Source organism: Chlamydotis macqueenii, chromosome 22 (genome assembly GCF_036417535.1).
Source record: "Chlamydotis macqueenii isolate bChlMac1 chromosome 22, bChlMac1.mat, whole genome shotgun sequence".
In the NCBI taxonomy this organism is placed as follows: Eukaryota; Metazoa; Chordata; class Aves; order Otidiformes; family Otididae; genus Chlamydotis; species Chlamydotis macqueenii.
The window spans coordinates 1,651,049-1,662,926 of NC_141577.1; the positions used below are offsets into that span (position 1 = coordinate 1,651,049).

Below are 11,878 nucleotides of genomic sequence, written 5' to 3' on the forward strand. Positions count from 1 at the left end.
CTGGCAGCCCGGGCACCGAGACCCCGGCGCCGTTGGGTCTCCAGGAAGGGCCGGTTCCGTTCGCAATACCCTCCCCCCGGGGCGGATGGGGCTCCCGGGGCCCGGAGAGCGGTGCCGCTGCCGGGGTGGGACCGGGACCGGGACCGGTAGCGGGAGCGGCCGCGTGCGCCCCGGGCGCCCCCTGGCGGCGGCGAGGCCGGAGCCGAACAAAGGCCGGAGCCGGTACCGGTACCGACGGGGAGCCTCCACCGCGGGCAGGGGCCCGAGCCTGGGTCCGGCCTCCCTGCCCCGAGTCACCCGGGTGCGGAGCTGCGCCCCTTCCTCCCTCCCCTCCTCCTCCTCCTCCTGGGCCAGGCGATGCCGCCCGGCTCGCCCTCCCGGGCCCCGGGCCGGGCAGGGGAAGGTGGCAAGGGGGGAAAAACCCCAACCCACCCGCGGAAAGGCTGAGCGGGAGCAGCCGGAGCCCCCCCGAGCTTCCCCCGTCCCCTCACATCACTGCGCTGGCTGCAAGCGAGGGGTTGCGGCAATTCCGGCACAGCAACCAAAAAAAAAAAACATTTTAGCAAGGGATGCAGCCTACCCCCTGCGCATCAGGGAGGGCTGCGGGGGTTCCTTCGGCGCCCCCGGAAAGGACAGGATGAGGGCTCACCCCTTACAAAGGAACCGGGACTGGAAGGTGTGAGCTGTAACGAACCTGTTAATTCTCATCTTCCCACTCAGCACCAGCCCCGGCTCCTGCAGAAGCAGCGGCGTTTGCTCCTCTCGAAACGAAGCACCGGCTTCGCTTTCTTAACCGGCGTTAATAAATCACTCCTCTCCAATAAAAATGGGAGGAGGCCTTCTTGGGGGATTTTACCACACAACAAACACACAAACAACTGTTGGGAGTAAAAAAATATGGTTTTTTTTCCTTTTAATTACATCAGTTATCAAAGAAAAAAAAAAGCAGTGGTAACAAAAATACAAAGCTCTGAGGGTTTCTTGTTCTGTCTGTTTCGTAACAAGCTGAGCATCAGCGCAATTGTTCTAATTTAACTTCTGCTCCGAGTCTCTGCTGGCAGAATACGAGTAGGCTTTGCCCAGCACCAGACGGTCACGCAGCAGCTTGAAGAAGGCGTAGTAATTGCTGAAGAGGATCAGAGCCAGCGAGATAGTCTGGTGCCACTTCTCTGAAGAAATCAGCGAGTAAAGCTGGTAGAAGATGACGGCTCCTTCCAGCAGAATCAGGATGTTGAGGATTCTCAGTGGTTTGCTGAAAAAGAACTGCAGGAGAGACCACAATAAGGCACAGAGCGAGGTCAGACCTACAGGACACGTTTTCGACAGGACCTGTGAGGCAGAGGCCGGTGAGGATTCCCCGGGGATTCCCCTCAGGAGACACACCATCAACCCACCAGCGGCTCCGGAGAGATCCCCGGCTTGCATGGGCCAGAGTCACCCTCTGGCAGCACCGACGGGAGACACGGGACTAACGCGAAGCGCTGCACCGAACCCGGCCCGTTCCACCGCCCGGGCACACCCCACGGGCAGCTCTCCCGCTCGGAGAGCCAGCTCAGGCAGCCCGGGGCGGTCAGGACAAGGGACCGCCATCCTGCCGAGGTGCCACCCCTCTCACCCCCAGAAAGGAGACGCGGTCTTACGTGAAAGCGGAAGTGTGAGACGTCTGAGGGCACCGCCACGTTGTAATGACCCACAGCTTTGTACACGTTCTTGCTGTGTTTCACCAGCACGCCCTGTGGCCACATGCACTCCTCCGTCCACCTGCAGAAAACAAGCAGAGCGCTCTCATCTCCGCCTCCCCGGCCGCAGGGGCGGCTGCTGCCTCCACGCCATCGGCTAGGACAACGTACAAGCTGCTTCCGCCGCGCTGGCCGCAGCAGTAAGCTGCCGGCATCGGCGAGGGCAGAGTTTGGCCCAGCGTAACCACGGCAGTGACAAACGGCAGCTACCTGGGGCCAGAAGCAGCAGGCATCTCGCCAAAAACCAGATCTGCTTGCTGCGCTTGGAAGCGGACAGCACAGCGTCTGCGAGCTGTCCGATGCGTCAGCCAACAACTCCGCTTTCATTTTTCTTTCTTTCTTTCTTTTTTTTTTTTAAGCAACACGAGGAGGAGAGACAGCTGGAAAGCTGAGCTCCCCATCCAGCCTCTGCTCACGCCAGCTAAGAGAAAGCCCCAGCCCTAGCCGCAGCAGAGAGGTCCTTACTGATGCTGGAGCACATTGGAGCAGAGGGCGGGATCGACCTTCTGCCAGCAGCCCAGGTGCGCGGCGGCTTTATGGAGCAGGTCGCAGTAGCGCGCAGGTAAGAGGTACTGCATCAGGATGACAGACGTGCTGATGGAAACCAGAAGGAAGAGCTCACACGACCAGCGTTTGTCATAGTACTGAGTGTTCTGTGGGGGGGACAAGAAGAACGTGTGACAACGTGTTTGGACAGCCTCACCTCCCATAGCCATCAAAACACAAAGCTTTCAGGCAGGCAGAACGAGGGCTTTTCACGCAGCTATTAATCCTGCTTGAGAAAGAAGCGCCCACATAGGATGGCTGCTGTACAACTCCTGAACACTCCAGAGCGAAACATTTACGCTATCATCACCCATCACCAAAACCAGGGAGACAGCTCCTGCAGCTCCCCCAGCTCAGCTGGCGATGGGTGGGAGCACCAGCCCCGCACGGGAAGGGGATCTGGGCTCATCCCGGAGGTCCGAGAGATTCACTGTGAGACACTTGTCTCATTGTACAGCACACTAGGAACTTAAATAAAACAGCTAAGAATCCCGATAAGGTCCACCCTCCTTCATCCCACCTCCCTTATTAAAGTCAATCCCCTTGTCCTGGAGCTCTGTCCTGACGGAAGGTCAGCGTGCGAAGGCCTGGAGCTCTCCTCGCTTCCCGGGGAGGCAGGAGGAAGACACCGCTCCCTACCAGACGGATGCACGCTCTCAGGACGGTCAGAATACGCTTTACTAGGACAATATTGTCCTCCGTTATCTGCAGTTTAAGCAAAGTTAAACCTGGATGGTTTTGCTTCTTTTCACAAGGCTTGCTTTCCTTTTTGCTTTCTTTTCACAAGGCCTCTGCAAATGGGTTTGACACGGCCACCTGGCCCTCACTCACCTTCACGAACCAGACCGGCACGAAGGCCACGTAGTAGGCACTGAGCATGGAGCTCACCAGCACCTCCTTCATCCGCCAGTTAAAGTCCATTTTCAGGTACTCCACCTCGTTGCGGATGAGATCCGGGGAGAGGCAGCAGGCGTGGGTGGGCATGGCCTCCATGCCGTACATCTGCCGCGTGTGCTGCTTCCAGGTTTCCTTCAGGACGCTCAGGTAGTCCCTGCCCCTGGAGCTCACCTCGCCGGTCTCTCTGGGACCAATGTTGGCTACCTGGGAGAAGAGGCCCGTCTTCCGCAGGTCGCAGTTCAGCTGAAGGAAGGGAATGTACATGCCAAACCTGGAGCAGCAAAGCGCAGAAAGGCGGTTACTTCCCTACGGGCTCCCCGGGCAGTGCCTTCGTTGGCAGCAGCTCAGCATCACGATGACATCCCCCTCCTAAACGGCCTCTAGTACCTACAGAAACTCCAGAAAAGAGCTTCACCACTCGGATCGCAAACACAAGCACCGAGTCTCAGATCTTTATGAGATGTTTCCTCCTGCGTCTACCAGAGAGAAGGGAGCTGTTTCTACCGCTTGGCTGGAAACAGAACTGCCTTCCTTTTGTTAGGCAATACCAAGCAGGGAAGCTGTTTGGTTCACTCCACCTGGCAGAGGCACCCAAGGGCTCAGGGAAACTGATGACAAGAGTTCTTTGAATACAATGAGAAAAGCATATAATCCTTTTCAGAGAACGAGCAATCTAAGAACCATCATTAACGCTTATATTAAAGCTGAAATATGGGTACATGTCAAAGATACGCCCTGCCACCAAGAAGAAACATGACACAGCAAGAGGGAAAAGGGTAAGTTTAAGTTCTGCTACCAGGTAATCGAGTGCCTATTTACTCTCAGGCTTCACTCAGCTGAGCAAGCCCCGCTGCCTGGAGCAACTTTAGAAAGCAGACACAAGTGGCAGCAGAGATACTTACGGGTAACACAGGAATAGGAGATTAAGGAAAGAGTAGGTTCTGAAAAGGTGGATGATGGATCGACACAAGCTCCAGCCTGTGCCAGTGAGAACGGCAAACCGAGTGATCACCAGGAAAACAGAGCGTGGCAGGGAGACTTTGCTGCTCTGCGAAGCCTGCGGGGAGAGAAGAAAGAGCTGGGCAGAGGGGAGACGCGTTCACTCCTCCTACGGGAAGCAAACGGTAAACGAGCAGCACTCGGTCTGTAAAATCAACCTCACAGGCACGAAGGAAGAGCTAGTGAGAGGCTCTGTGTGGCTGCTGCCAGCAAGGCGAGGCCTTCTCTAGGCTGGACTCGCAAAACCCAGGGCCTCATTCCTCACGCTGGGATGAGGAGAGCTCTCAGAGTTTCTTGTTAAGGTCTGGCAGCTCCTGGAGCTGCTTGCCACACAAGGCTTCCACGGCCAGCAGAAACCGACCTACACCAGCTCCTTCCTGCAGAACGCTAGAGTAACTGAGAGAACAGGAAAAGAGTCAAATCCTGCTCTTCACGAGGAAGACAGCAGAATTACTACGGTCTAGTTCAGACAGTAATTCCGAAACAACCGCAGAAGGGCAGGGAGGCGGTTTGAGACGCTCACTTCTGTTCTCTGCTCTTCCCATTAGAAACCATGCCTAAGTTACTGACTTGGACACAGCACAAAGTTCTTTAGAAAAAGACAGAAGAGTTTGGAACTGCAATTTGGAATGCAAAAGAGACACACGGCTTTACATTTCGCCTGAAATAACAGATCTGAGATCTGCTTGGGGACTTTACCTCCTTCACAATAGCACCGATCAGCCGGCGTGCCAGGACAATCGTCGTCACTGTCAGCACGTTGAAGTCAATAAGATGAAAGTTCTGTGGCGACAAAACCAAAATTATTCCACTTGCCACCAGGCAGCAGAAACCGACCTTCAACAGAAAAGCTCCCAAGTTATTCTCTTCTCCTCAGACTCCCTCTTCCAAGATCAGGAAGAGAATGCCAGGCAGCCAGCCGCTGCCCAAAATTTGACGAGTAACTCGCACGACTCCAGGGGCTGCAGAGTCATGTGTAGATTGTATCAAACATATATAGGTAACCTTACGTCAGTTTGCACCAGACATACAGATAACCTTACGTCCAACAAGCCAAGGGACAGTCTGCGCCTGTCGCTGGACAGCAGCTGTCCGGCGGTGCTTACCAACGACGTGTGCGAGGGCGGGTGGGAGGGCGGGTACCACCACACGGTTTTGTAGATGTTGATGTAGTGGACGAACAGAGCAACGAGGTGACAGAAGAAGAGCTGAAGTTCAAACAGCACGCTCCTCTCCACAGGCAGCTCCGGGATCTTACAGTGCCGCAGGGGGACGACGGTCTGAGCTGCCAGAGGTGGGCTGGACAGGCCTGTTCCCGACCCGCTCCTAGCGAGGAAAACCAAAAGCCGGCAGTCACTTCCCTGAGACAAACGCAGCGCCGCCCTCCAGCCCACACGCTCAGGCCGTGGAGGTCGGGCTCTAACACTGACTGAGAAACCTACGCTGACTGCCAACGTGTGGAACCAGGCCGCTCCACAGCAGCAGGCCATCTGACATTAAATCCCTGGCTTTGAGTCAGGTTCAAAAGCCGTGGCCGTGTTTTGCTATTCAAGGGGCAAGCAGTGGCCCTTTTAATTAATTGGAAGCTTTCAGGCCTTGAGTTGCTATTTACATTTCTAAGAGCGCTTGAACATGAAATGCAGAGCAATTAGACACAAGCTCTTTCTCATTCTTCAATTTCTATCCAACTATGGAGGAAAAACAAGTTTAGTCAGCGGTGCATATTCCTGTGTGAGCACGTACACAACCCCAGACGGCAACCCCTTTAATCAAAGGGAAGGGAATTCACGTGTACCGGATAGATCTCTCCTGATCTGCAATCGCCAAATAACAGCAGCCAAAGGAATCTGGGCGTGGGTTTCGAAGGAAATACAGAGCACAAACTCCTATCGAGAATCCCAAACCGAAACCACCAGAGTCTCGGCGTGTGACTGCAGAAAGACTGCCAGCCAGGGGTGGGCACAGGTAGATCAGTCCACGCTTTTTAAAGCAGGCAGCTGACAGCTTAAACGAGGCCGCGCGTGAGGGGAAAACTTCAGGAAGCCGAGCTGTCTCTCTGAAATCCCCAGATTCCCAAGCTGGCAAGACTGATTCAGCTCCTCAGGATCGATAAATTCACCACTAAACTCTGCTCTTGTACACAGGAGTTCCTGTTCTGGTCCTCCCGAAAAAGGCTTTAAACACAGCCACACAGCCTTTTCTGCTTCCAACAGACACACGAGGCCTGAGGGGGCCTTCCCAAGAGCAGCAAGGCTCTAATGAGCATAAAGCACCCTGGACCCCTCGGCCGGGACTGCCGCCTACGAGACGGGTGTCAGAGGGTCCAGCTGCGGAGACAAACCGCTCGGAGCTGCGCTGGGCGCGGATCTGTACTGCGTCACCCGCTTTGCGGGCAAAGAGAGCCTTCGTGATGCCCTCACAGCAAAGCATGCGCAAGGTGGATCGCTCCACCTCCCGTGGCCTTGCAATAACTTGTTTGAGTAACTGCAGCTCTACGAATTTCTTGGCCTAGGGCCGTAAGCAGGGAGTATGTTAAGACAGATGTCACATTTTCTTTGCAGAGACTTCGTAAGGCACCTCCTGCTTACGTAGCGTGGTCGGTGCTCCGCTTCTCCTTCCTCCTCTCTATCTCAGTCGCACAACTGCAACCAACCAGCCAGACTAGAACCTGAAAAATCCCGCAGCCTGCACATCACCCGACCTGGCTGAACATCAGCGATGCCTCGCCCGACAAAAACTTCAGGGCACAGGAGAGGCAACAACTGGAACACCAGAGTCAGGCTTTGGATAAAAATTTCACTCTTCTTACTTTCCGTTCAATGGTCACTGAAGGCTTTTGAACGCTCCTGGAAGTTTGTCACGGTCTGACGAAGCACTGAACAGCCTCGGGCAAATCGGAACCCACCTATCCCAACCACAACATCCGGCACGGACACCGCCACAGAGCCACGGGAAAACCGGCAGCGTGCGGGCTGGGGAGACACAGACGGCCTCACACCTGCCTCAGAGAGCAGCAGCTGGCCTGGCCAGATGTGCAGAGCCGGACGTACCTGGTGCGTGAGCGCACACCCGTGACGGAGGAGCTGGTGGAATGGCCGGAGCCGCCAGCGGCCCCGGGTTCACAGAGGGGATTTCGGCAGTAGGACGTCCGGTTAGGGCCCCGCCTTCCCCCTGCCATAACAACAGAGGGTGCCGAGGGCTGGTCTTGGAGCTGGCTTCTCCGCTGGTCACTGCAGGACGATGTCTTCAGTCCTGAAAACTGAAAGGAAAGGATGTCTAATTAAGGATTTCCAGTTAAGGCTCGTCTCCTCACCACACCCAGTGACCAGCAGTAACCGCTCGCTCACACTGCCGGCTTGCAGCACAAGGCAGGATAACGCAACTTCGCTCAACCCTTTCCCGCGTCTCCCATCCTTGCCACCGGCTCCAGATGCGGCCCCAGATCGCTCCCGACGCTCCCGGGATGTGCAGCAGCTTGTTACGGCGCCGTGAACTCGCTGGAAGGCTAAAGCCTGATGTATGCGGGCTTCCACGGGAGCAGGAAGAAGCTTTCCATGCCTCCCTCCCTGCCCGAGGCCGTTTCCAAGGAATTTAATCTGCACTGCTGCCGTGTTGTCCCTGTTTTACAGGCAGAGCGACGCACTTACGGAGCGGCTAAACAATCTGCCCAAAGGACTCAGTAAAGCGGGGTATTACCTAGGCCCCCTTTCGCCCAATTTTGTGCTGGAGCCGAACACTCACAGCTCTCTGAAAAGGGACACTGCAAAAGCACACGAGCTGGCTTCTTCCTTTTATGCTCCTTTAAGGCGGGGAAAAAAATAATGAGCATTTTCAGGGCACTTGTTGTTGTGTGTTTGCACGGCACAGAGCTCAGCAGGATGCCAGCCCAAAGTCAGCTTTTCTGGCGCTTGCTTGCCACCGCGTAAACAATAACAGTAACACCAAGGCTTTAAGAACTTTCTCTGGATGCTGACCAACCTTAGGAGAACCCGCACAACCGAGAGAAAGGACAGGCTGACAACACACCATTCACTGGAAGTGAAATCTGAGCTGGGAGGAAACTCGGATCGGGTTATATCAATTGCTTAACGTTTATTTTTCCGATTGCTGACTTCCAGTTTGCATCACTTAGCATCTAGTAAAAAAAAAAAAATTGCTGAAGGTTTAGAAACTGCTCTCAAACAAGTTTTAACGCTTATGCTGAGCTCCAGAGTCTCCCAGCAAAGTGCTGCAGCCCTCCCCAGCAATGAGGGGCAGGGCGCAGGGGGCTAGACCCGGGAAAAGCAAAGATACTCCCAGACAGCTGCCATCAGGGCACCGAGGTGGCTGCAGTGCCGGGGCACTGAGGGGTACGGAGCAAAGGGCAGAACCCAGAACGTGCCACGGCACACAGAGTCCTGGCGACCTGGGGACGCAGGGTAACTGCTGGTGAACAGGAGGGGCTGTGCACCAGGGCTGGGTGGGGGGCACCGGACGGACAGCACCTTGCGGGAGGTGAAGGCAGCGGGTTTGAGGCCCAGGACGCCACGACAAGAGAGTCTGAGAGGGAAAAGTGATAGGACGAAAGTGTTGGGCCTGGGAAGAGAGCTGAGGAGCCTGGGGAGCACTCTCGGGCACTACAGGAGCGTAGTTCGGGGGCCGTCGGAGCTCTGAGCACTCAGATGGGGCCTTTGAAGGAGCAGTGGGGGCTGCGAGGGCACCGGCCAGGAGCTGTGGGGTCTACAGAGGTGCAGGCAGGAGCCACAAACACTCCAGAGGCTACGGGGGACAAAGGGGCAACCTGGGGGCACAAGTGGAGCCAGGGAAGAGCGGTGGGGGCCACAGGGGCTCTGGGGGCACGGGCTGGGGCTGTAACAGGGCAACGGGGGCTGTAAAGGCCCTCGGGGGGCAGGCCGGGGCCGCAGTGGGGCACCGGGAGCTGCAGGCTCGCAGGATGGGCCCCAGCAGAGCAGCGGGGGCTCTGGAGACTCCACCGCGGTCCAAGGAACCTGCAGGGCAGCTACGGGAGCGCGCACCGAGGCTGCAGGGAGGAACGGGGCTCCACAGCACCCGCGGGGGCCCCGGGCCAGGCCGCGGCCCGGGAGCCGCCCCCCTCACAGCGGCGGCGGGGCGGGGCCAGCCGGGGGCTCTTCCCGCTCCCCGCCCGGCCCTCGCCCCCAGCTGCCGGCTCGCCCCCCCGCTCCGAGCCCGTCCGCCCCGCTCCCCTCCGAGTCCTGGGTCCGGTGCCCGGGCCGGTCCCGCCGCCGCTCGGCCCCCCTCACCCATCTCCGGCCGCCGCTCAGCCTGCGCCCGGCTACAATATGGCGGGCGGGGCCGGCGGCGGGACGGCGGCCGCCAGCGGACAATCCTCCTGCCGGGGCGAGAGCGCGCCGCCAGCCAGGCCCCGCCCCCAGCCCCGCCCACCCGAAGCCCAGGCACCGGAGCGGCGCGGGCATTTTGGTGCATCGCTGCGGTCCCCCGCACCCCAGCTTAGGGCAGAGACACCCCCCCATCCCCAACTCCATCTTCCCACTAAGGGCAACGCTGCAGCAGGAAGAGAAAGGAGAGAAAAACGGCACGGCTTTGAGCGCCGACCAAAATTCGGCGTCAGGGCTTTATTTTCAACATCTGCCGAACGCTCCTCGCCAAATACCACGAGCCTGCCGGTTTCCTACCCAAGTTATTTTCCCGCTGTGATTCACCTGGAGCGGTTCTCGCCGTCGTCACCAAGCGCTCGCGGTGTTTTTCTCATCGATTTCCGTAACTTGTGGGTGTCCGAAGCGTCGGTACAGATGGAGCGTTACACAAGCGTGAGAACCACCCCTGCCTGGGCTGGAGGCAAAGCCGTCTCCAAAATTAAGGAACTTTCACAGGGCCAATCGCTCATTTCTTACTGGTTTCAAAAGCTATGTTGTGCAGAGCCACCAAAAACCAGGACTGTCCAGACACCTGCGGTTTTAACAGAACTACGGCGGTAACAGGACACACGGATGCCAGGTTAAAAACAGGTTTGCATCCGTAACACCGTGCATGAACCCTTGGTTGTATTTAGTTCTGAAGCCAGCGGTAAAAGGAACAGCTTCACTGGAAAACGCTTTTGTTTCATACTCCCGACACACAGCTGCTGCTCTCCAGCTTTTGAGGTGTTCCCCAGCACTCACGAAGAGCTGGCAGGTTCCTCTTTCCCAGCTCCAGCAAAGCGAACGGCGTCTGACCCGGGCTGCTTCGTCTGAAATCAGCTCGTTGGAGACTCATCCCACTTGGCAAAAGGAGCAAAATGAGCGTGGAGAGAAACATTTCTATTAAAACAGATGGTGGCAATGGAAGGCTCGGCTGAGCAACAACAACAAAGGTTTCTGCTCTGTGCTCACAGGAACTGAGCTTCCCGAGCAGAAAAAGAGGAATGACATCTCCATTGGAGAGGAGAGCTCCCCCGGGCCCTGACTAGCCTGCAGAAATTCCTCCCCCTCAAAGCGTACAAACGGGGCACGTGTCCAGCGTCTCATCCAAGACGTTACAGGTTTATCAATTACAGATGAATTTCCCCAAGCCCTGTCTTCCTCCCCAAAAGCACCACATGTACTTGTTCCTCGCAGCCGAGAGAAGAGCTGTGCTAGCAGCAGCGCCTGTTCTCCTCTGCGCCTCCCAGCAGACGGGTCACAGCCGGTCTCTGCTCCTCCAGGGCCGTTCGGAGGGACTGTCCCAGGCTGCAGGAATCGCCCTCTGCCCAAGCGTTCCTTAGGAGAGCGGCAGCATGGGTTGAGGAAGGGAAGACACGCACATTTAAATTGTTTTTCTTGGCTCTGTGGGTGACAGATGCTCTCATACGGATTTAAAAACTCATTCTGCACAAAAAGAATCATCTGCGTTAACAGCCAAACAGGGGATCCAGCTGTGCTCTCAAACCCAGCTTACCAAACACGGAATTTTACAGAGGGCCACACCAGGGTAACGTCTTAGCCCTACCGAAAGCACAGTGTTTTAAGTTAAACATAAAAATACCATAGGTAAGTTATAAAATAAAGCTTGTAGCCACTTGATTTAATAATCTGAACAGCAGCTTGAAACCCGGGTTAGGGAAGGGGCAGGGTATGCTAGTCTCCTTCCAGGAAAAGGTGCTGGGGGCACCTCTGTGATAGCAGGTGGAGCGTTTTTCCGGCAAGCTCGGTTTCAGACTCCTGCTGCTGCCCAAGATCCTGGCTGTGAATCACTAAGCACGGTGAGACCTCTCTGAGGAGGTGGGAAGTCCAGGTCTGCACCAGCTCCAGGCCTGAGTATTTATACCAAAGCGCTGGGCTAGACGCTGAAAGAGCTGCGGCCATCCAGCGCAAGGCCAGAGAAGATGGCACTGCCGAGCCATGGAGCGCTCTGCAGCAGGAGGATGTTTCTAGAGCCAAACTTTTGTTGAAAAGAACAATATCGCTGGGAAATACCTCCACAGAGGAGAAGGGACTGCTGCTGTACGTCACACTGCGCAGTACAAAGCACAACGCGGGCCTGTATCTCATTTATGGCCTAAAATCCTACAAATAATAAGATGTGGATTAGTCCTTTGGGGAAATCGGGAGATGAAAGATCGCTGGCGCTTGTTAACTCACAGCCAGCAGCACGCTACCTCCAGTGGCTACGTGTCGGTGTGAAAGGGAAGGTTATTTAGGTGACTCAGATTTCAGTACTCAAAGGAATCTCTACCTCACAAACTTCAGCGAGTCCTGTAT

General features: G+C 56.3%; 1 protein-coding gene across 4 annotated transcripts; it reads right to left on the bottom strand.

Annotated features, from left to right (window-relative positions):
• Nucleotides 1-881: 881 nt before the first annotated feature.
• On the bottom strand, nt 882-11,038 carry TMEM39B (transmembrane protein 39B). 4 transcript variants are annotated; one of them, XM_086764784.1, is made up of 10 exons: nt 9,863-11,038; nt 8,208-8,316; nt 7,232-7,440; nt 5,288-5,507; nt 4,881-4,964; nt 4,085-4,239; nt 3,117-3,453; nt 2,205-2,392; nt 1,641-1,761; nt 882-1,263 (listed from the first exon to the last, which is right to left on the bottom strand). In XM_086764784.1, exons 2-10 carry the CDS (start codon nt 8,208-8,210, stop codon nt 1,027-1,029), a joined length of 1,554 nt encoding a protein of 517 aa, XP_086620910.1. In that variant the 5' UTR covers nt 8,211-8,316; nt 9,863-11,038; the 3' UTR covers nt 882-1,026. The 4 variants fall into 4 exon arrangements, with proteins under 4 accessions (XP_086620910.1, XP_086620911.1, XP_086620912.1 ...); XM_086764785.1 differs by lacking the exon at nt 8,208-8,316; XM_086764786.1 differs by lacking the exons at nt 8,208-8,316; nt 9,863-11,038 and adding an exon at nt 9,443-9,541.
• Between the last annotated feature and the right edge of the window lie 840 nt (nt 11,039-11,878).